This window comes from Bufo gargarizans, unplaced genomic scaffold, assembly GCF_014858855.1.
Source record: "Bufo gargarizans isolate SCDJY-AF-19 unplaced genomic scaffold, ASM1485885v1 original_scaffold_2225_pilon, whole genome shotgun sequence".
NCBI classification, from domain to species: domain Eukaryota; kingdom Metazoa; phylum Chordata; class Amphibia; order Anura; family Bufonidae; genus Bufo; species Bufo gargarizans.
In genome coordinates this window covers 360,090-384,075 of record NW_025334700.1, presented here as the reverse complement: position 1 = coordinate 384,075, position 23,986 = coordinate 360,090, and the positions used below count along the sequence as shown (strand labels likewise).

The 23,986-nt window shown below is 48.0% G+C and overlaps 1 protein-coding gene across 1 annotated transcript in view; it reads left to right on the top strand.

Moving 5' to 3' along the window:
- LOC122924097 (very-long-chain 3-oxoacyl-CoA reductase-like) overlaps positions 1-5,296 on the top strand; it is a 32,121-nt gene extending 26,825 nt beyond the window's left edge. The window contains exons 10-11 of the mRNA XM_044275023.1: positions 4,856-5,005; positions 5,094-5,296. Of these exons, the coding sequence (XP_044130958.1) occupies positions 4,856-5,005; positions 5,094-5,216 (273 nt within the window). The 3' untranslated portion in view covers positions 5,217-5,296. The remainder of the gene's footprint in view (positions 1-4,855; positions 5,006-5,093) is intronic.
- The last annotated feature ends 18,690 nt before the right edge of the window (positions 5,297-23,986 follow it).

The following is a 23,986-nucleotide window of genomic DNA, read 5'->3' as shown; positions in this document are numbered from 1 at the left end:
AAAATAATGTCTAAAAACTTTTAATATAAAACAAGATTTTTAGCCCATTAAGAGAAAAAAGCAATCATAAAATAATTGCCCAAATGTGTCTATAACCTTTAACCCATTCGCTACCAGCGCCATACATGTACGGCGCTGGAGCGATAGACTAACATGGCGCCCACTTGCAAGTTTCAAACAGCAGAGACCTGCGGCTAATTAAAACCTTTAGATGCCATTATCAAGTGAGATCACGGAACCTAACTGGTTTTCCGGGCTTGTTACTGGCATCCTCTGTGGCCAGTGAGGATGCCGGTAATTAATTTGAATTAAAAAAATTGATTTTATACACTCAAATACGAGCTTCAAAATCATTACAAAAAAGTAAAAAAAAGTTTAAAATTTTAAAAAAATAAAGGTTTAAATCACCCCCCTTTCCGTATAATAAAAAATACCTAAATAACAAAAATATAAACATCATGGTTATCACTACAACTGAAAATGCCCATACAAATATTTTTCCAATACAGTGAATGGCGTAATACATTTTTTTATTGCTTCTCTTACCCAGTTTTTTTAAATAAAATGTGATCAAAAAGACACACACTCAAAAATGGTATCAATAAAAACTACACATTGTACCACAAGAAATGAGCCCCACCCAGCTGAGTAGATATAAATATAAAAAAAAGTAATGGGGGTCTGAATATGGTGATGTAAAAAGTTTAAATTTTTATACTATTTAGACATAAAAGCCCATACATATGTGGTATCGTTGTAATCATACTGACCCATAGAATGAAGGGCAATGGTCAGTTTTGCCACAAACGGAACACCGTGGGAACAAAACCCATAGAACGGTGAAGGAATTGTGTTTTTTCCCCGATTCCATTGCATGCCATAATTCATGGTGGCATTAGAAATTACAACTTGTCCCAAATAAGCCCTCATACAGCTATGTGAACGGAAATATAAAAAAAGTTATGGCTTAGGCAAGATAGGGAAGAAAAATGAAAACACAAAAACGGACAAAACCTCCGGTATCCTAAGGGTTAAATGAACCCCATAATCTATATATATTGATCCAAATACATTGTAACATTAAGGAAATATTTTATAACTCATCCGGCCCCACAAAGAAATGAGAGTACCACAGGTGTGAATAGTGGTCGAACAATAAGTATTACTAATTCAATTCTACAAAAAAAGTTCTACACACCAGTTTCTAGGAAAAATAATAATCTGAATTTATACCAATTTTCTAAAGGGAGGCTTTAAGGGAAAGTGTGATGATTAAGTCAGTGCTGGATAAGGAGGGGGTGCTTATTATAGTGAGACATATGCACTGTTAGAAGACCCTAGAAATAAAAAAAATGAAAATGAATCGTGTTGAAAAATAGAAGGATAAATGAAAAGTATTGGAGAATGTTAAGTAGAAGACATCTAATAAACAAGGTTTTAAACGAGGATCCTAATAATGTATTATCTGACTAAAGTTCATCAGAACCCCCTGATCCTCCAATACGGATTATAGCGTCGAGGAAAAAATCCTTAAGTAGATTGTCTGAGGACATAGATTTTTTTTTTCTTGCATGGACATGTGGTCAAAATTAAGCCTATCTTAGAGACCTAAGATTTTGAAGAATCAGCACATCCCTAATCCAAATTCATCCCCATAAGGAGGGCTATCAAGAAAAAAATTGGTATATTATTAATTGTGTAGATTTTTTTTTATAAGCAGCATAAAGGGACGGCAATAGTGGCAAAATCCACCCCAAGTTTTGCATACCTGTACATTCCCGTTACATTGACGATTACATTACAATAAGGGATGGCAGTGCGGAACAAGTTATGCATTTTTGAAGTATATTAATATGAATTCTTAGGTCTTGAAATTTACCTGTGAGACATCCACCTTTTGTATTTGGAGATATTTAGTGAATGGCATAGACTAAAAACTCAAAATTATTTCACAACCCATGAACGTGAATAGCTGCACTGAATATAACAGTTGTGACTACCATCTGTGGATTCAAACATGTTCAGCATCTGTGAGATGCCTGTAGTAAGGTGGGCTCTGATCAAAAGAAAGAAAAATCTGACCATTTTTGATGGGCCCAGTAGACAATTTCAAAAATGAATGATTGCAGATGGAGTGCTGGGATATCCCTGTGTCTTCAAATGTTGTCTTCACATGACATAATGTAAGTTAAAGATGCCAGTCAGGAAACACTTCAGAAATATCAGTAAAGGGTTCATGGTAACTAGGGATGAGTGAATTCGACTTCGGATGAAACATCGAAAGTCGATTCGCATAAAACTTTGTTTCAATACTGTACGGAGTGAGCTGCTCCGCACAGTATTAGAATGTATTGGCTCTGATGAGCCGAAGTTATTACTTCAGCGAAGTCTCGCGAGACTTTGCATATTTAACTTCAGAAATTGATTTATACTGTAAACCATTTGGTACCTTGGAACCGAACCCGAGTTCGGGAAATGTTTTTTTTTTTACTGTATAAATCAATTTCTGAAGTTAGTTATGCGAAGTCTCTTGAGACTTTGCGAAGTAATAACTTCGGCTTATCGGAGCCAATACATTCTAATACTGTACGGCGCGCTCGCTCTATACAGTATTGAAACAAAGTTTTATGTGAATCAACTTCGGATGTTTCATCCGGAGTCGATTCGCTCTTTCCTAATGGTAACCCATCAGCACATTTCCAATCATATAGGTCTAAATATTACACTTTAGCTACACATCGATCTTAGCCGTGACCAAAGTTCGCTAAGGAACAGGACGCCATTAAACTTGAGATACTGTTTCCTTTATTACCCAGAGTTTGTAGCTGTTGTAGCCTTGTGGATGTTATAAATTGACTATTACTGTCACATCTGTGACAGGTCCAAGAAGGTCTGAAAGATTATCTATGCATTAGTGATCTGACAGCCTCTTTTGGTTTCACTTTGTCTGTGTGTTGCTGGTATGTCCACACCATCTGTTCAGGTGTGGATCATGTGACCTCTACCACACCCAAGTCTGACTTTTCCCATCACTCCTTGCTTGGGATAGCTTCATTTGGTCTTGGAAGAGCTGGAGTGTGGTTCGTGTTGAACTCCTGTTCATCCTTCATCCTCTAAAGTTAAGTGTTCCGCTTGTCGTGTTTTGTATCCCCCCCCCCCCGCCCCGGTTGTTTACTAGGCCTCAGTGAGACGCTAGTTCCTTCACCAGGGAAGAAACAGGTGGTCTCTGCCCTGTCATTCTCTTTAGGGCATCTGAGGGTCACCAGGGTTTTCTAGGTTCCCGTGTATGGGTATCTCTACCATCGAGAGGTGCCCATAGGTCTGAAAGATTATCTGCTCATTAGTGATCTGACAGCCTCTTTTTGGTTTCACTTTGTCTGTGTTGCTTGTATGTCCACACCTCCTGTTCAGGTGTGGATAATGTGACCTTTACCTCCCCTATTTAGTTTGACCTCACCCATCACTCCTTGCTCTGGATAGCTTCATTTGGTGTTGGAAGAGCTGGAGTGTGGTTCTAGTTGAAGTCCTGATCATCTATCATCCATCATCCATCATCCTTAGAAGTTAAGTGTTCCGCTTGTTGTGTTTTGCATTCCCCCCCCCTCTGTTGTCTACTAGGCCTCAGTGAGACGCTGGTTCCTTCACCAGGGAAGAAGCGGGTTGTCTCTGCCCTGTCATTTAGTCTAGGGCATCCAAGGGCCACCAGGGTTTTCTAGGTTCCTGTGTATGGGCGTCTCTACCATCGAGAGATGTCCATACGAATAGGAGTTAGGGCCAGGAGCAGGGTTTTTATAGGTGGCGACCCTTTTCCTTCCATAGCGGTGAGGCCTAGCGTCTTTCCCCTTCCTTCTTGATTGTCTTTTGGTGTTCTCCCCTACTACATCCGTGACAATTACCCAGTTTCTCCATATTCCTCTTGTCTGTGTCTCCACATTGCTGACAGTATCAGACTGTGCACACACAACTCAATGCATGGCTGTGTACTGTAGCTGTTCAACCATAGTTCAAATAAGTTGTGTCATAAAAAGTCTCCATGTAGACCAGGCCTTATTTATAAGTTTCCAGGAGAAATAACAGAGGAATGCCACAGCAAACTTGTTACATAAATGGGAATATAAAGGCTTACTATAACAGACATGCCAGGACAGATGACTGATCCTCTATAAATCCAGTGACTCAATGGCAATTTCTTCTCTTCACTTTTCTTCTACATCCTGGCCCAGACCGCTATGATGACTTCTTTTGACAGTGCCAAAACCGCTTTGACCCTTCACTTCTGCAGTCATTTCCAACAGCAGCACAAATAAATGCAGGTCCTTAAACTAATTGCAGACAGTAGTAACAGGAAAATCCCCAGCCCCTCCTCTCATACAGTAGTCTCTGAAAGACTCCCACCAGTCTTTCTTTTTAAATACTAGTCACAGCAGGACTCCCTAATTTCTCCCATACAGTAGCCACAGCAGGGAATCCTCCGGCCCATCCTTTATACTGTAGTCACAGCAGGACGGTCCTCCGGCCTTCTACTCTCACAAAGTAGTCACAACAGGAATGCCCCCAACCCCTCCTCTTATACTAGAGTCACAGCAGGGCTTCTAAAAGTCCCAATCTCTCTCACAGTAGTCGCAACAGGACTAGCTCCCTCACCTCAGCCTCTCTAGCAACCCCTAAATAAATGAATACCCCAAACAAAAATCCCTAAATTAATCCATGGCCTAGATTTTTAAATACATTTTAATCATGGACCCTAAAATTACTTCAGACCCCAGACAAGGACCCATATAAGACCCCAAAATAGCCAAACAAAAGGAAATAAGAAATAGCTGTTTAAAGTGATGGCTAACCTCTGTCTCCACAGTCTGTTCTGCCATACCTGGTGTCCACCAACATGACTCGCAATCCAGCCACCAGCATTCTGGTGAAGACCAGCGATGACTTTGTCCGGAAAGCTCTGAACACAGTGGGGTACACCCATCGCACCAATGGCTGCCTCTCCCACTCCATCCAGGTACAACCAACTTATCTTCTCAGGCTGTACTGGCTCTTCAAATGGCAACTGAAAAGGGGTTGTTTATTTACTGTTTTTTCCTTTGCAGGGATACATCATAGATAACCTGCTGATTGAGAACATCATGACCTCTTGGCTCTGTCAATACATTTCTGGCTGTGCCATGAGTCTGCTGGTCAAGATAATAAAAGTCAACCAGAGCCATCAATAAACAATCATGGAAGTTGTACTGTGCACTGTCTGTAAAGCGCTGAGAAATATGCTGATTGTATACCAATAAAAAAATATTATCTGTACAGAATAAGATATTGAGCATTAGTACAGAATACAGCAGGACCAAAGAAATGGTACTGTGCGTGTGGTTGTACAAGGAACCCCTGGACAACAGAGGATCCATATATACAGAATAAGAGCAGATACTGAGGATTACACCCAGTATACACGACAGGAGAAGTGGTACTGTGCAGTGTATATATATATATACAGAATAAGAGCAGATACTGAGAACTAAACCCAGTATACAGGACAAGAGAAGTGGTACTGTGCAGTGTCCATATATACAGAATAAGAGCAGATACTGAGGATTAAACCCAGTATACAGGACAAGAGAAGTGGTACTGTGCAGTGTATATATATACAGAATAAGAGCAGATACTGAGAATTAAACCCAGTATACAGGACAAGAGAAGTGGTACTGTGCAGTGTATATATATACAGAATAAGAGCAGATACTGAGAATTAAACCCAGTATACAGGACAAGAGAAGTGGTACTGTGCCGTGTCCGTATATACAGAATAAGAGCAGATACTGAGGAACTCTTTTTAATTTTATACAAAAATACAAAAAATTTGCCATAAAATTTCCAAACAAGATATAAAACAAGTATATACACTTACCCTACTGGCCCAGCTCCATGCATACTATCTCATTCATACCTACTAAAAAGAGAAAATGAAACCTAGCCTAACGTAAACATTCGATCCGGCTGAACCCCGACTATATACAAATTTATACAAATTATAATATATATATTATACAAATTATATACACATATATATATATATATATACACATACATATACATACATATATATATACACATACATACACACATGCATACTCACATACATACACATATACATACATATCTCTATCAATTTTTTTTTTTATTTTTTTATTTATATATCCATTTTTTGTATTTTTTTTTTTTTGTTATACACACACATATATGAGAAAAAAACAAAAACAAACCTATACTAACCCTACCAATCTATCTATCCCATCACCTTCACCCAGGGCCAACCTCCGCCTCTTGTCCCTCCATGAGGCCAGCCCTTCCTCCACCACCCACACCCAGCCCCTCGCCTCATGTCCTCCTATGTCCGCATAGTCCAGGGCTGGATGCAGGCCTCCCCACACGAAAATAAATAAATAAATATGAACCCCCCCACCCCATCCCACCCAACCTAACTACACCCCACTTACCCTATCATACAATATATACATCTTATAACAACCATATCTATCTATACAAACCAATATTAAAATCCACCCGAAGGCCCAAGTTCAGTCATTTGCAAACCTTTCTTCAAAAACTCATCTTAAATACAAAACAAAAACCTAATGTGAAAGCCTCAGCCCAACACCAGGAAAAGTGCTACTGAGGCTAAGGTACATCAAAGGTGAAGCCTCTCCAGAGGTAAGAGACCCCATCCGTACCCACCTTCTCGCACTCAAGAGAGCGAACCTTCGCCAGGTCACCTAGAATGTTCCTACACACCTCTTCCACAGGGAGGACTTTCTGCTGGGTTGAAACTAAACACCGTGCGTTCCATGTGAAGTACCTGACCACTATGCTAACTACAAAAGCTGTGCATGGGTCCCTTCTTCCCAAACCTTTGAATGCTCCATAAGCCCATTCCGCATAGGAGAGGTTGGCTAGCCTAGGCCAGCCAATGGATGCGCCCACCCGTTTGTATACCTCTGTATTAAAGGGACACTGAAGCAGGAAGTGCTCCATACTTTCCAGTATGTCGCCACACTCCTCCCGGGGACAACCCCTTTCATCAGAGTTCCTATACCTCAAGTTGCCCCTTACATACAGCTTCCCGTGAAAGCAGCGCCAAGCCAAGTCCCAAAACTTCAAGGGGATCCTTGCCGAATTTAACAACTGTAAACCCCTGTCTAGATCCCGGCTTGGGCAATCCTTAAGGGCCAGGGGCTTTCGGAAGTGGGTCAACAAGACCCTCTCGTCAAGGGATCTCCTTGACTGGGTCTTGATTTCCCTCACTCCCAAACCCCACCGGCGGATCACCTTCAGAATCGGGGTGACATAAGCCGGAAGATATCCGTGAGGTGTACGCAAATCCTTCACTTGCCCTCCTGTCTCCCACTCCTGGAAGAAAGGCCGAAACCAACCCCTGCAAGAGACTACCCACGGAGGAGCCCTCTCTTTCCAGAGGTTTGCCAGGTTGATCTTAACAAAGGTGTTCACGAGGAACACCACTGGGTTGACCATACCCAACCCCCCTAATCTCCTCGTACGGTATGTCACCTCTCTCTTGACTAGGTTCAGCCTATTCCCCCATAACAGTTGAAAGAACAGACTGTAAACCCGAGTCCAGAGAGGTTCTGGCAAGACACATACACTGGCCAAATAGATAAGCAAAGGGAGAAGGTAAGTCTTGATCAGGTTCACCCTTTCCCTGAGGGTCAAAGACCAACCCTTCCACTGGTCAACCTTCTGAGCGGCGATCGTGAGCCTGCTGTCCCAATTTTGGGTGGGATAATCCCCATGGCCGAATTGAACGCCTAGGACTTTGGCTGACGACTGGGGCTCTGGGAGGGTGTCCGGGAGACCGAAAGATGGATCACCCCCTCCCAGCCAGAGACTCTCACACTTATCCCGGTTAATCACGGACCCGGAGACTTCCGAGTAGCGTTCTACCTCCGACATCACGTATTCCGCCTCCCCTCCCGAGGACACGAAAACAGTGACATCATCGGCATACGCCACCACCCTCAGAGTGGCTTCTGGCTCCTCCAGACTCATCCTGACTCCCGCCAACGGTCCTCGATCAATCCTCCTAATAAAAGGATCAATCGCAAACACGTATAAGAGCGGGCTCAATGGACAACCCTGGCGGACTCCAGACCCGACCTCAAAAGGGCTGCCAGACCAACCGTTCACCAGCGGGAAACTCTCTGCCCCTGCATACAAGATCTTTAACCAATCGACAAACCCCCCCGGCAGGCCATATTTCAGAAGGACTGCCCAGAGGTACTCGTGGTCAACCCGATCAAAAGCCTTTGCCTGATCTAAAGCCAGCATGTACCCCTTCCAGTTACCCGCCCTACTCTGCTCCACTGCCTCTCGGACACCGAGCACAGCACTAAACGTGCTTCGGCCTGGAACTGAGCAATGTTGGGTCTCCGAAAGGAGCCGGGGCGCAAACTGCACCAACCGTTTAAACAGTATCTTGGCCAGGATCTTTCTGTCCGTATTGAGAAGCGCTATGGGACGCCAATTCTCAATACGGCTCGGATCTTTACCCTTTGATATAAGGATCAGAGCTGACCTCCTCATTGACTTCGGCAGAGCACCCGAGGAAAGGCACTCATTGAATACCTTAGTCAAGAGGGGAACCAAGGAGTCCTTAAAGGTCTTATAAAACTCGGATGTTAAGCCATCCGGGCCTGGCGACTTCTTTAGGGCAAGCCCTTCGATCGCCAGGCTGACTTCCTCTTCTCTGATTTCTTCTATCAAAACGCCAAGAGAGAGGTCTACTCTTGACTCAGGGATGGTTTCAGCCAGGAAAGCCGAAATCCTGTCCCGATTCAGATCCTTCTTCCTCAAGAGGCACGAGTAGAAGGACTTGACGATTTCCAAGATCCCTGATCTGGACCTATCCAGAGATCCCGTACCATCGACCAGTCCCGTCACCAACTTACTTTTCACTGACATCTTACAGTTTCTGTAAGGGTCGGGCGAGCGGTACTTCCCAAAATCCCTCTCAAAAACCAAAGATGTGTGCCTATCGTACTGGCACCTCTTAAGCAAAGATTTCACCCTGGAGATATCCTCTCGGCTACCTCCAGTCGAGACCAGTTGTTCGAGTTTCCTCCTCAGACCCTGATACAAGCGGTACCTGTCCAGGGACCTGAGGCTCGAGAGCTGGCGGAAGAATTTTGCCACCCGATCTTTGAATATCTCCCACCACTCAGACTTAGTGTCACAAAGATCCAGCAACTCTACCTGACTCTGAAGGAAGTCCTTAAAGGATTGTCTCACCTCTGCTTCCTCCAGGAGGGCCGAATTTAGCTTCCAATAGCCTCTTCCCATTTGGGGGGATTCTGCAACATTCAAAGAGAACATAATCATACAGTGATCAGAGAATTCCACCTCTACCACCTCTAAAGGTGAAAAAGTAGTCTCCTCCTTTAAATAAAACCTGTCTATTCTAGACCTAATCTGACTACCTCTATAATAAGTGAAACCACCGTGGCCTGGGGTGTGCCTAATGTGGACATCCACCAGGCGAGCCTCGCTAGCTATGCTATTCAGGGATACACTATCATAAGCCAGCCGGTTTCTGGCGCCTCCCCGGTCTTGGGACCTTGTGACTGTATTAAAGTCCCCGCCAAAGACCACCTGCCGACTCGTAAAAAGGAAAGGTTTGATCCTCATAAAGAGACGCTTCCGATCCCACCTGGTTTGGGGACCATAGATGTTTATCAGGCTGAAGCTCTTGACCCTTCATGAGGACATCTAAAATCAAACACCTCCCCATTTCTAACTCAATCACTCGTCGGCTTTCTACTGGTGCGGTAAAAAGAACCGCCACTCCGCTATACGGCTCAGCCGCAAGAGACCAATATGATGGACCACACCTCCACTCCTTTTTTGCTTTATACACAGCCGCCAAATCTGGCAGCCTGGTCTCTTGCAAAAATAAAATGTCAGCTTCAACCCGGCTGAGAAAATCAAAGGCTGCAAACCTAGCCGCATCCGATTTAATACTGGCGACATTAATGGTCGCCAGCGTCAACGGAGTGAGTGCCGCCATACAGAGTGATTAAGTTAGACGGCCTTCTTCCTTCCCTTCCCCTTCTTGTTCTTCTTCTTACCCCTCTTGGGGCTACCCCCTAAGGTGGCACGATCTCTTTTGAGAGAGACAGTGGTGTCCATCTCATTAGTCACCACCGCCTCCCCCTTCGCACCACCCTTGTCATTCCCATTACCAGCGTCTGGACCCGCCCCACCTCCCGAGGACCTTGCATCCTCACCGGAGGGAGGCGCGGGCCCTTCCAGAGGCTCCTTCTCTTGCCCCTCCGGCTCCCCACCTTCAACCTCCTCCCCAGGAAGAAGAGATCTCATCCAAGGTGAGGTACCGGTTGGAAAGATCCAGGGGAAGAGAGTCAGGATTAGAGAGGTCCAGGGGGGAGCTGGCTTTGCCTTCCACAGGCACTCTAGTCGGGCTAGATCTTTTTTTGGTCAGACGTTTCCTTCTTGTTCTTTTAGACTCTGTCTCACTCTCCTCTGTTGCACTCTCGTAGCAAGAGGACAGAGTCACCTCGGAACGGTCTAGTCTCCTGAGTTCCTCATTCACCTCGATATCCCCCAGGGTCTCAGCTCTAGGAGAGGCATTCTCTTGGGAGGGCACAGGCATCACCCCAGGAGGGGGTTCCACCTGCCCCCTCTCCATTTGACGCCTCTCCCTCCGTCTCTGCTGGGACGGGCTTTCTTTTCTCTTCATCGACCCCACTGCCCTGTCGCCTTCGCCAGCACTCGCCTCGGCAGTGGGGGCCTCCCGGCTCGCCTCTGCGCGTGCACGAGCCACGTTGGCGACAGAGCGAGGGCAACGACTGAACGGGTGCCCTAGCTCACCACACAGGTTGCATCTAATCTGCCCACAAGATGCAGCTAGATGGCCTTCACCCCCGCACAACAGCGCACCTCTGCACTTCGGCAGCTGGCGCTGAAGTGCGAAGGGCTGCCGCACTTGTAACACAGCTTAGGCTGCCCCCTGTAGAACACCATGATCCTATCCCGACCAAGGAAAGCAGATGACAGGTATGTGGGAAACCGACCCCCCTGAATGTTTCAACTTAATCTGAAACGTCCAGGCACCCGACCAGATGCCAAACTCATCCAGGTTCTTGCTAGGAAGACCCTGGACGTCCCGTACCTGCTCAACCAGGTCAAGATGTCAACACAAGAAAGTGACTCATTACGGGTCAGAACGGTCACTTTCTTGACCTCATTCTGGCGGGTTATCGCTTGCACAAAAAACCCCTGCCAGTCCGGCTGGTCTTTTGCCAGTTCATACCCAGACCAGAAAAGTTCAAGACCCTCTGGCCGGGCAAAACTGACATCAAACTCCCGGGTGCCATACGGATGTATCAGGGCAAAGATGTCACATGCCCTGATGCCCATCTGAAATAGAAGCTCTGCCACCCTCTTCCTGGTAGGGCACGCTTCATTGCCTCTCCATTTCAGACAGACGACATTCCGTCTGGCTGACCCGGGGCCGGTTGTGGGTGAGGACCAGGTGGTCTCGCCCCCGCCTTGCTCTCGGAAGGCACGCAGGCCATGCCTGTCTATCCAGAAGGATAGATCCACCTGCTGCCCCCCTACTGTGATGGAATTCTCCCCTCTCCTAAGAGCCTCTAGAAGTTGCCGCTGCAAGTTACCGTCACCAGACATTGGTAATGGGGAGGACAATGGGGACCGCCCCTCCCCCCCCGCGCCGGCGACCACACCAGCATAACTTCTGCCAGGCGTAACCGACGCAGGAGGGGCAACCGGACCGGCAAGGACTTGGGCACACAACTTGGGAGGGGCGGAGGCAGCCACCTCGCATCCTCCCCCTGCAACTCCGGATCGGGACACCGCTGTACCCGCGGCCGCACCCCCTCCACCCACAGCCACCCCCACCACCCCTGCCCCCCCCGTCCCCCGCCGCCATGCCAAAACCGGCAGGGGGGACTGCAGGGCGCACGGGAGCGGCGAAGCAGACCGGGGCAGAGGACGCAGACCCCAGGACAGGGATCCCGGCAACGACCTCTGCAAGGGGGGCAGTGGCAGCCACATCGCCCCGCCGCACCTCCACCCGGCACCTGTCCAGTGCCCCAGCAGAGGCGGGCGGAGCCACCCGACCACCAACCATGCCCCCCTCGCCACTCGCCCCGGGAGCCTTCCTGTCTGGCCCCTGCTGCTTCTCCTCACCGCCCCTGTTACCGCAAACAGGGACGGCGTCCTGCGCCATCTTTGCCACGTCTGTCTCCCCACTCCTACGCACCGGTCCCACAGCAGAGACCGGGCCAGGGAGGATGGTGGGGTTCATGCCCTGAGCTGGCTTTGCAGCTGGCCCAGGGCACGCAGGGTGGGTCACATAGACATACCTCACCTCTGGCTTTAATGTCTTTGTTTTTCTTTTCTTTCCCATCGGCTCATCCTCCGGTAATTCATTACCAAAACAAATGTCGTCACAAATTTTGGGGGACTCCAGGTGGCGTATCTCGGCCATAAGCTGCCCCCCAACTCCGCTGCTCTCACTGAAGTCTATTTCTTCATCGGAACTAGTGGGGGGCAGGCACACCTGCTCTGCAGTGATGCCAGTTTCCGCAGGTTGCCCCCCCATGTCCGACTCTTCCTCCTCACTAGAGGAGTCATCTTCCTGCTGTTTCTGGTTTCCAGCCAATTCATTGAACCTTTGATCGTTCATGAGCTTTTCCTTAAAGGGGCCACTGTTTTCCAGAATGGCCCCCATTCTTTCCTGCAGCTCTTTAACAATTTCTTTCAAGCCTTTTATTTTTCTTGATATTTCCGGACAGTTTTTTCTGACCGCTTTGTCCACCTTCCCCCTCTCAAGCCTTAGTTGCTCTCTCACCTTCTTGAGGGTCCTATTCGCCTCCTCGAACTCCCGGAGGTAGGCCGCGATCCGGGAGCTGTAAACGGCGATTAGTTCCCGGGGCTTCATGTTGCCCCAGTCAGCCTCAACCGGAACCGGCCCATCCCCAGGAGCACTCCGCGTACCTCTTGGAGGGCTACTGTCCGCCCTCCTGGAACCGCCGGCGATGGACACGGCTTCACCTCCGGGGGCTGCAGGGGCCGCTGCACCACGACTCCTGCTGGATCTTCTGACCCCCGGGGCGGAAGATGGAACTGAGGCCGGTAGCTCACCTCCCCTACCTCCCGCCGGCCTACCCCGGGAAGCAGGATCCTGGGTCTTGAGTCGCTTCATAGCCCAGGACCCCACCACCTCCCTGGGGAGAGAGAGGCAGGGCCTGGGCTGGGATAGATGGAAAAATCCCTGGAAGTCTAATTGCAATCAGCAGGAGCTCCTCCACACACAACCACACCCGTCCACTGGCTCCTGCACACTGAGGATTACACCCAGTACACAGAATAAGAGCAGATACTGAGCATTACACCCAGTATACAGGACAGGCGAAGTGGTACTGTGCAGTGTCCATATATACAGAATAAGAGCAGATACTGAGGATTACACCCAGTATACAGGACAGGAGAAGTGGTACTGTGCAGTGTCCATATATACAGAATAAGAGCAGATACTGAGGATTACACCCAGTATACAGGACAGGAGAAGTGGTACTGTGCAGTGTCCATATATACAGAATAAGAGCAGATACTGAGAATTACACCCAGTATACAGGACAGGAGAAGTGGTACTGTGCAGTGTCTGTATATACATAATAAGAGCAGATACTAAGGATTACACCCAGTATACAGGACAGGAGAAGTGGCACCGTGCAGGGTCCAAATATACAGAATAAGAGCAGATACTTAGAATTACACCCAGTATACAGGACAGGAGAAGTGGTACTGTGCAGTGTCCGTATATACAGAATAAGAGCAGATACTTAGAATTACACCCAGTATACAGGACAGGAGAAGTGGTACTGTGCAGTGTCCGTATATACAGAATAAGAGCAGATACTTAGAATTACACCCAGTATACAGGACAGGAGAAGTGGTACTGTGCAGTGTCCATATATACAGAATACAAGCAGAATAACTATCCACTATGGAAACCCTTAGAAATCATGCAGGAAAACCTGCTGCAGCCTGCAAACTTCATCGTCTGAATATGTCTATATTCTAACCTCAAGCTCAGAATTTATGTCCAGCCATAAATATGCTATGTTATGCAGGCTATCCTCTAAGAATTTTATATGATTCATGTCATCCACACTAGAAAACCTGAAATCCTGAAGGAAAACCTGCTGCTTTCTGTAAAAGAAATGTGTTTTCAGAGAAAATGTATATGCAAGCAAAAAACTACATTGAACGCTATACTATCTGATGCTATATGAACCCTCTTTCATAGCTCACAAATGTAATAAATAGAGATAAATAGGTGAAAGACTATTGGGAGGTTACATATGTGCTTCCTTCAGACATAAGGAAAGCAAAATTAGAGTTAAGGCAGCCTGCATTTGTGGGAGGAGCGCAGGCACTGATAAAACGGGGGCACGCCCTCAGCTGCTTGCGTGCGTTCCGGTGCAATCTCCCACCACGAGCGTCACGCCCTCCGCCACAGCGCGCCATCTCAGGCTCTGGGTGCTCCCCTGACCTCTCCATTACAGTCACCCGAGGTTCTCTCTAATAGTCAATCAGTCGTTCCATCTGACCCGACCGCCGCCTATTCCACTCCTCTACATCTGCGGATGTTTTGGTAACTACGTTCTTTTCCCACCACATACTGTATTCATTCCGTCACTTTCAGTCCCACGTAAATTATGCAAGTCGCTATCAGTCATAGTTGGCCTCCCTAGGGTTCAGTAGTTACCATGTTTTCGCCTGCCGTTTCAGGCTCACTTTTCAGTCACCATGTCTGTCGCCTGTCACGTTGCAGGCTCACGTTTTCAAATCACCATCTTGTTGCCTGTTGCGTTTTAGGCTTACGTTCATTAGTTACCATATCTGTGGCCTGTTACACTTCAGCCTCACACTTAAATTACCATGTCCGTCGCCTGTTACGTTTCAGGTTTACGTTCATTAATTCCCATATCTGTTGCCTGTTACGCTTGAGGCTTACGCTTAGCAATTACCATGTCTATTGCCTGTTACGTTTCAGGCTTACGTTTATTAATCACCATATCTGCTGCCTGTTACGCTTCAGGCTTACGCTTAGCAATTACCATGTCTGTTGCCTGTTACGTTTCAGGCTTACGTTTATTAATCACCATGTATGTTGCCTGTTACGCTTCAGGCTTACGTTATTAACTACCATATCTGTTGCCTGTTACGCTTCAGACTTACGTTTATCAATTACTATGTATGTTGCCTGTTACGTTTCAGGCTTACGTTAATTAACTACCATATATGTTGCCTGTTACGCGTCAGGCTTACGTTATTAACTACCATATCTGTTGCCTGTTACGCTTCAGGCTTACGTTTATTAATCACCATGTATGTTGCCTGTTACGCTTCAGGAATTATACAGACTTCTGATGGCAGCCCCAGATTTGGAGCAAGTCTCCATGTCTACTCTCCAGCTATCACTGACTCAACTTCATTCAATGATGAATAACATTGCCTCCACAGTCTCGGATGTGCAGACCAGGCTCCTGGCTGTAGAATCCTACCAAGGATCAGCAGCTAGCCAGTCTGCTCCACCCATGCCAGTAGCCTCCACTTCAAGGCCCTTTCCCCCAGGTAGGGTCCTAAGCGCGCCCGAAGTAGCTCCCTCACATTTCATCCCCAGCAATATAAAAAAAGACATCCTAGTTGGGCAAATACGTCAACCTAGCATCCATCCAGATAGCCACGCACGACACAGTAGAGAGTAAAACGATCGCGTGCGGTGCGTGGCCATCGTCCTCAAGTCCACCCTGAGAGGCAGGAGGAGTTGGACACCTATCTTTACGGGGTCACGGACTTGGACCAAAAGTACGGTGGGCATGCTTTCTATGACTACCACCTGCTCGTTTTCAGCCAAAGCTGCCGCCGCGCTGGCCCAGGTTCCAGCACGCCACAAATTGGGCTTCCATGTACATGGAGCTTTTTTGCCGGCACTTCGCAGGGCTCAAGCCCCCGACGTCTGCCTCCTGCCAGTCAATCGCCCACTCCTCAGATTGGTGCCCCAATGTAGGATCCCCCATGTCCCAGGGCAGATCTCTTCCCAGTAGCTCCGGGTCCCAAGAAAGGTCTGGCCCAACCACAGACAAATTGGGACATCACATATTTTTTTTGTGTAACAGCCAGGTCTGCAACAATTACAACCAGAATGCCTGTTACTACAATAAATGTAGGGCCCTTCATGTATGTTCCGTATGTTTCAGGGCACACCCCCAAATGGCTTGTCCTCAAAGATCCTCCAGACCATCATGACTAACCGGGGTCAATGTGGACTTATGCAAGGCCACCACAATCCGCAGTTTGTCCAGTTTCTGGTTTCTGGGTTCACCACAGGCTTTCACACAGGCCTAGTAGATCTTCCCGTCCACTTGGGAGGGTCCCAACCTCTTGTCAGCAGCCAGGGATCTCGAGTCAGTGGGAACACTAATCAAGTCAGAATTAGAAAAGGGGTTCCTCATTGGTCTATTTTCCGTTGTCCCCTTCGACCATTGGAGAATCAACCTCATAGGCATTGTGTCGAAAAAATCTACCAATAAAAAACATTAGATTTATGACCTTTCTGCACCTCATGGCTCTAGTATACCCAGCTTAAATTCCTTAGTTCCCTCTGAGGAGTTTTCCATGTGCTACTCCTCAATAGACGAGGCCATTCAGCTCATCCTCCAGGTAGGCAGGGGGGCATGGTTGGCCAAGGCGGACATCGCTGACTCTTTCAAGCTGCTGCCCATTCAGCCGCAGCTTTGGAAGTTCTATGGCATCAAGTGGCAAGACCAATACTTCTTTACGAACCGCCTGACTTTTGGGTCTAAGAGTAGCCCCTGGCTTTTTGACCATTTTTCGCAGGCTTTGCACTAGATCTTGGTCAACCACTGCGACTGTCCGCTGGTCATCCATTACCTGGACAATTTCCTTTTGATAGAAAGGCCAGACTGCAAGCCAAGCAAGCTCCAGGCTCTTCTCCAACTTTTTTCAAGACTTAAAGGGGTTCTGCACTTTCAATTAACTGATGATCTATCCTCTGGATAGATCATCAGCTTCTGATCGGCGGGGGTCCGACACCCGGGACCCCCGCCGATCAGCTGTTTGAGAAGGCAGCGGCGCTCCAGCAGCGCCGCGGCCTTCTCACTGTTTACCGCCGGGCCGCCCGCCCACTGACGTCACGACTTGTATCAACTAGAGTGAACCATTCAAGTGAACAGAGCTTAGCCGCGCCCACTCTAGTTGATACAAGTCGTGACGTCAGTGGGCGGGCGGCCCGGCGGTAAACAGTGAGAAGGCCGCGGCGCTGCTGTCTTCTCAAACAGCTGATCGGCGGGGGTCCCGGGTGTCGGACCCCGGCCGATCAGAAGCTGATGATCTATCCAGAGGATAGATCATCATCAGTTAATTGAAAGTGCAGAACCCCTTTAATGTCCCGGTGGCACCCTCAAAAATAGAAGGGCCCGCGACGGTAATCACCTTTCTGGGCATAGTCTTGGATACAGTCAAAATGGAGGCCAGGTTACCAGCAGAGAAGCTCAAGAAAATCAAGGAGGCCATCTACAAGTCAGTAGGCAACAAGACCTGTGCCAAAGTAGAGTTGCAATCCCTGCTAGGCATGCAAAATTTCGCCACTAGAGTGATTCCCCAAGGTAGAGCCTTCATGTCCAGGCTCCTGCAGTTGCTCCCCTCGGCTCCCGAGCAAGACAGCCTCATTCGTTTAGATGCTCAAGCCGTGGCCAACCTGGCTATGTCGAGGGACATTTTGGCCGAATGGAACAGAGTCTCCCTGTTCGTTCCGCAACTGGGACCCGCTTCCACTTTGATTTTCTCGGACGCCGCCGCTTCCAGGGGTTTCGCGGCAATCTGTGGGAATCAGTGGTTTGCGGGCGCCTGGCCATCAGAGATTTCATCAGCTAAAGTCGCTTTGAAATCTTCTCCGTTGTTAGAATTCTACCCGATTGTGGCGGCTGTCCAAGTCTGGGGCAGGCAATGGGCCAATTTTTCCAGTGGCTTTCATCACCGACAACCAGACTAGTGGTAGAAATCATCGCTAGGGGCAGATCCCAGTCACCCCAGATCATGTCCTTTGTCCGCAAGGCTGGTTTGGCTCTCCCTGCAGTATAATTTCCACGTTTCATGCAGGCACATTCAGGGCATACGTAACGTCGCCGCAGACGCATTATCACGTTTTAATTTCGATGCTTTTTTCCAGATCATGCCGGAGTCAGAACGAGTGGGGCTCCCCCCTCTGGTTTATCAAACACTAATAATGGATTAAAATCATTCATTTCTTCAGCCAAGTCTCTGATGCAGAAGTCTCTGTCTGTTAACACGGCCAGGAATGATAAAACCGCTTGGAACACGTTTAATAGGTTCACACTCCTTCATCCAAGAAAGGACACCGACCGGACCACATACATCACAGCCTTCATAGCTTACTGTCATACTGACCTCAAACTGTCCTACAGCAGTATCAAGTTGTACTTGGCCGGTGTCCAGCATTCTTCTATGTTGGAGGATCCAGAAAGTAGGTCGGTTTTCTTGTCCCAGGCAATTAAAGCGAACACTCAGAGGCGTTCAGAAGAGTAGCGAAGGGGCCGTTCCGAGCAGTCAGCCGGTGTCAGGGGAACTCTTCAGGAAGCTTTCCACCTCCCTAGATGGTCTTCCTTTTGGGCTCCATTCCAGCACAGTCATCAAAGCGGCCATGTACCTTAGCTTCTATGGGTTCTTAAGACCCGGCGAATTCACCAGCATTTCGGCCAAGGCAAAGGGCTTAACTAGGGGTCAGCTGGTATGGCATAGCGACCATTTCTCCCTATACCTTGTGGCCTCCAAGACCTCTCAGGTAGGGTCACCATTTGAGGTGAAGTACTTTCAGACCTTCAACGCATGGTGCCCAGTTCAAGTTCTTAGGAAATTGCTGTCAGTTTTGGGAGACTCCGCCCCGGACAGTCCTTTGCTCCCGTTCAAGGTCAGGGCCTACTCAGTTCATCGCACAGATTCGTACCTTGGCATCTGGTTTGGACTTCGACCCCCAAGGCAATTTTAGGGCACTACTTCCACATTGGGGCGGCATCTGTGGCTTCAAAGCATAATGTCCCCGGCCATGTTATTCGTAAAATGGGCCGCTGGCACTCCTCGTGTTTTGCGTGTTATATACCAAATCCCAGGCCGAGATATCCAAGGCCTTTCGCAGTTTGGCTTTATGATTCGGTACAGGTTTAATAAAGTTACTTTCTACTCTACTTGGTTTGTTTTTTGTCCCCTTATAAGCCTACCCATGGCATGACTAAAGGCACCCCGCCAGCGCCAGCCATTTAGTTAGGTCAGCAAGCCAGTAGTCAGGTCCCGGCTCTTCACTGTACTAGTTCTTCTGTAGCTGTGACCACAAATAGGTAAGGCTGACAAGTCAGCCTGCATTTGTGGGAGGGGCGCAGGCACCTATAAAACGGGGACACACCCTCACCTGCTTGCGTGCATTCCGGTGCCCCACCCTCCCTCCCCTTTTCTTTCCATATTTCTCAGGGTATGCCCCCTTATAGGCCTACCCACGGCATGGCTAAGGGCACCCGGCCAGCCATTTAGTAAGGTCAGCATACCGTCAGTTAGGTCCCGGCTCTTCACTGTACTAGTTCTTCCGTAGCCGTGACCAAAATATCTTATAGTGAAAGGAAGGGTTCATCTTGCAGAACAGTCCTTACAATATCTTAGCCACAGGCCGAACCTTAAGACCTTTACATAGAGTCTGAATGGCTATACATGGAATGATAGTTTGGTCAGTAGACTGCTCTGCAGATGCTTGAAGAATGATTTTGTCCCTTTCGGGCACGGGGTGAAGCTCAGCAGGCAGAATAGACCCTTCCAGGAAAAGAAGGAGAGGCCTCTTATTTCTGGACAATATAACTTAATCAGTCTGTCAACATCTCCAGAATAAAGATTTATTCTAAGATTATATTCTGGATAAGAAAGACAGCAGGTAGACAGGTTTTTCCATTAATCTCTTCTACAGAAGAGACCTTTGGTATCACTTACAGCAAGTCCTAGAGACAGGATTTCAAGAAGGAGAGGATGTCTCACATCTGGTCTAAAGTACTTGATGACTTTAGGAATCTGCTGATGAGTGGCTGATCTGTGAACATCTCCATCAAACACAGAAAAGCCCTTCTGAGGAACCATGACTGAGTATATTGAACCCAAAGATAGAAGAGATCTGATACCGGGATCTGAAGATATGTTTCTCTGAAGATCTCTAAAGTGGCCAGGGGCAGGCATTTATGGCAAGAGTAAAATCAGTTTACTAGTAGATGGTAATCATCTTAACGTGAAGGTAGAGAGAGAGTTTGAGTTGCTGATGGGACAATCCATCGTCAATTAGGAACTGGAGAGAAGCCAAATGAGGGCTTTGATACTGTAGATGATACAGTGCATTCAGAAAGTCTTCAGATCCTTTGACTTTTTTCACATTTCGTTATGTTGTAGCCTTGTGCTAAAATAAAAAATAAAAATCTAGTTTTTTCCCCCATTTTTCTGCACTTATTAATAAGAAAGTAAATGCAGAAATCTTTACTAATTTATGGAAAAGGAAAAACGAAAGTCTTGCATTGGCATAGGTATTAATTAAGTACTCAAACCCTTTACTTAAGACTTGCACACCTAGATTTGAGGATGTTCTGTCATTCTTCTTTGAAGATCTTCTCCAGCTTTGTCAGGTTGGATGGGGACTGTTGGTGCGCAGCCATTTTTAGGTCTCTCCAGAGCTGTTAGATTGGGTTCAGTTCAGGGTTCTGGCTGGGCCACACAAGGACATTCACAGAGTTGTCCCTCGGCCACTCCTGTGTTGTCTTGGCTGTGTGCTTAGGGTCATTGTCTTGTTGGAAAGTGAACCTTCAGCCCAGTCTGGTTCAGGCTTACATTAAAAATATTTCTGTACTTTGCTCCATTTAACCCTCAAGCCTGACCAGTCTCTCTGTCCCAGCCACTGAAAAACACCCCCACAGCGAGATGCTGCCACCACCATGCTTCACTGTAGGCATAGTATTAGGCAGGTGAAGAGCAGTGCCTGGTTTCCTTATGACATGACACATAGAATTGAGGCCAAAAAGTTCTCTCTTGGTTTCATAAGATCAGAAAATCTTGTTTCTCACAGTCTGAGAGCCCTTTAGGCGCTTAAACAGAATTATTCAGCACCTCCTGCAGGGATAAAGTAAACACGCAGTAGCACATAACCAAAGGGGAAAACAGGATAATGTATACCGTACATCAGCACTCTATAAAGGTAAAACACATGATCTTTATATACACTAAGGCCTCTTTTACTATACATATAAACATGAGGTGCTTAGCAAATAAGTTTGGATCAAAAATATCTGTGCCTATCCACCACGGCAAGGTGACCTTGATTTGGATGGGAACCTAACTAGGTTAAATACCTATCACTGTGCTGTTCATGGGGATCAGAACCCACCCATATATGCTGTGTCTACTATAATTGTTACTTCTCAGGTCAGTGGTCCACAACATGTTGCATGGCTTCATGGCTGTGGACCTCTAATGAGCGAGAGGGCACCTCATGTTTTACATCTATAGAGTACTGATGTACGGTATACATTATCTGTTTTCCCCTTTGGTTATGCTCACCTGTGTATTTACTTTATCCTGCGGGAAGAGCTGAATAATTCTAAGTACTTAACCCCTTAGTGATCACCCATACAGCACTTCAGCCCAAGCTAGCGCTACAAAAAAGTGCAGGAGCTCACTGGAGGTAGCTGAGGGCTGGGGCAGTGATCAGAGAATGTGACAAGCTGCCGGCAGTAAACTCCGCTGCCGGCGGTAAACTTTCTCCCTCCTCTCATGTAAGAGAGGAGAAAGTCTCAGGGGCAAAGATCGGGTCCCCTAGCTTCTCCATAAGGGAAATCTGGGTCGCGATCCCCCCCCCCCTTCCCCAGTACCTCAACAAAGATGGCGGCCAGACGCATTCGCAGACTATATGCCGGCGGCCGCCCTTACAGCTGATCTCTCTCCTCAGGAGTGGAGAGAGTGTAAATGATTATGCCCCAATCAGGTCCCCCAGCATCCCGATCGGGCAATGTGGCTCCAATAAGTTTAATAAAGGGCAGGAGCCCCCTACCCGCTGTAAAATAAAAATCTGCCTTCAGCACAGTAACCATCAGGGACCATTACTATTGGTCCTTGATAATGTGGTCTCCATGATAACCCTATCATGGAGATCACATCCATTATATTTACTAAACACAGCCAGGACATAGGGCCGTGCTTCTCTCACCCCGCAGTGCAGTTGTTCTGTAAGGAGAGAGAGAGATCAGGCTTCTGTCCTGGCTGTGCGATATAGGCCTCCCGCACACGAACGTGTGCGCCCCGTTGCCGTATTGCGGGCCGTATTTGCGGATCCGCAAAACACGGGTTCTGTTTCGTGGGTATTCCGCATCACGGATGCAGACCCATTCACTTCAATGGGTCCGCAAATCCGGAGATGTGGGACGAAAGCACGGAACGTAACCCTACGGGAGCACTACGTAGTGCTTCCCTGGGGTTTGGTCCCGTACTTCCGTTCCGCAAAAAGATAGAACATGTGCTATCTTTTTGCGGAATGGCCGGATCGCGGACCCATTAAAGTGAATGGGTCCGCGATCCACTGAGGCTGCCCCATGGACGGTGTTCGTGCATTGCGGCCCGCAGCACGACCACGGGGCGCACACGTTCATGTGCAGGAGGTCTTTCTGTGAAAAAAAGAAAATCTGTTCATAGACTGTCCATAACTGGCGGGTAGTGGGCGTCCGTCATTAGGCGTCTATTAGGGACGCTCAGTTACTTTCATTAGGGACCCCGTGTGTCTGTCTGTCACTTGCGGTCAGAGGCCACCTGTCACTGTCCGTCTGTCACTGACGGTCAGAGGCCATCTGTTAATGTCCGTCTGTCACTGACGGTCAGAGGCCATCTGTTACTGTCCGTCTGTCACTGACGGTCAGAGGTCAACTGTCACTGTCCATCTGTTAGTCCAGCGGTCCCCAACCGCCGGGCCGCGGCCCAGGACCGGGCCCTGTAAGATTGTTTTCCGGGCCGCGGCAGTACAGAGGAGCGGAGACGTCCGTGATAGGTTAATGCTCTATGACGCACTGTTGCCAGGGGCGGCCCTAGAGACTGTAGCCCTGGTGGACTGGCTGGTACCAGAGAGCGCGCAGACTTAGGGCTCATGTTCCGGTAAAATTCAAAGAGCTCTGTCCGGTGCCCTCAGCGGGAGTATGAGGCGGCTACGGGCAGCAGGTAACCAGTCAGACTGTGGTGAGTTGGACAGGGGGCAGACGGCGAGGGTGACACATAACAGGTTCCTATCTCCTGTGCATCACTGAGTGTCGTTCCGCGATCTGCCCTGCCAATGTCGCGCCTCACATCTGTGATCCATCCATTACACGGGTGATGGGGGGGGGATGGGGATATGTGCGAGCAGCCGGCATGGTGATAGTGTCGAGTCTAGGGATGAGCGAACTCGAACTGTATAGTTCGGGTTCGTACCGAATTTTGGGGTGTCCGTGACACTGACTCGAACCCGGACATTTTCGTAAAAGTCCGGGTTCAGGTTCGGTGTTCGTCGCTTTCTTGGCGCTTTTTGACGCTTTCTTGGCGCTTTTTGAAAGGCTGCAAAACAGCCAATCAACAAGCGTCATACTACTTGCCCCAAGAGGCCGTCACAGCCATGCCTACTATTGGCATGGCTGTGATTGGCCAGAGCACCATGTGACCCAGCCTCTATTTAAGCTGGAGTCACATAGCGCCGCCCGTCACTCTGCTCTGATTAGCGTAGGGAGAGGTTGCGGCTGCGACAGTAGGGCGAGATTAGGCAGATTAACTCCTCCAAAGGACTTGATTATCTGAT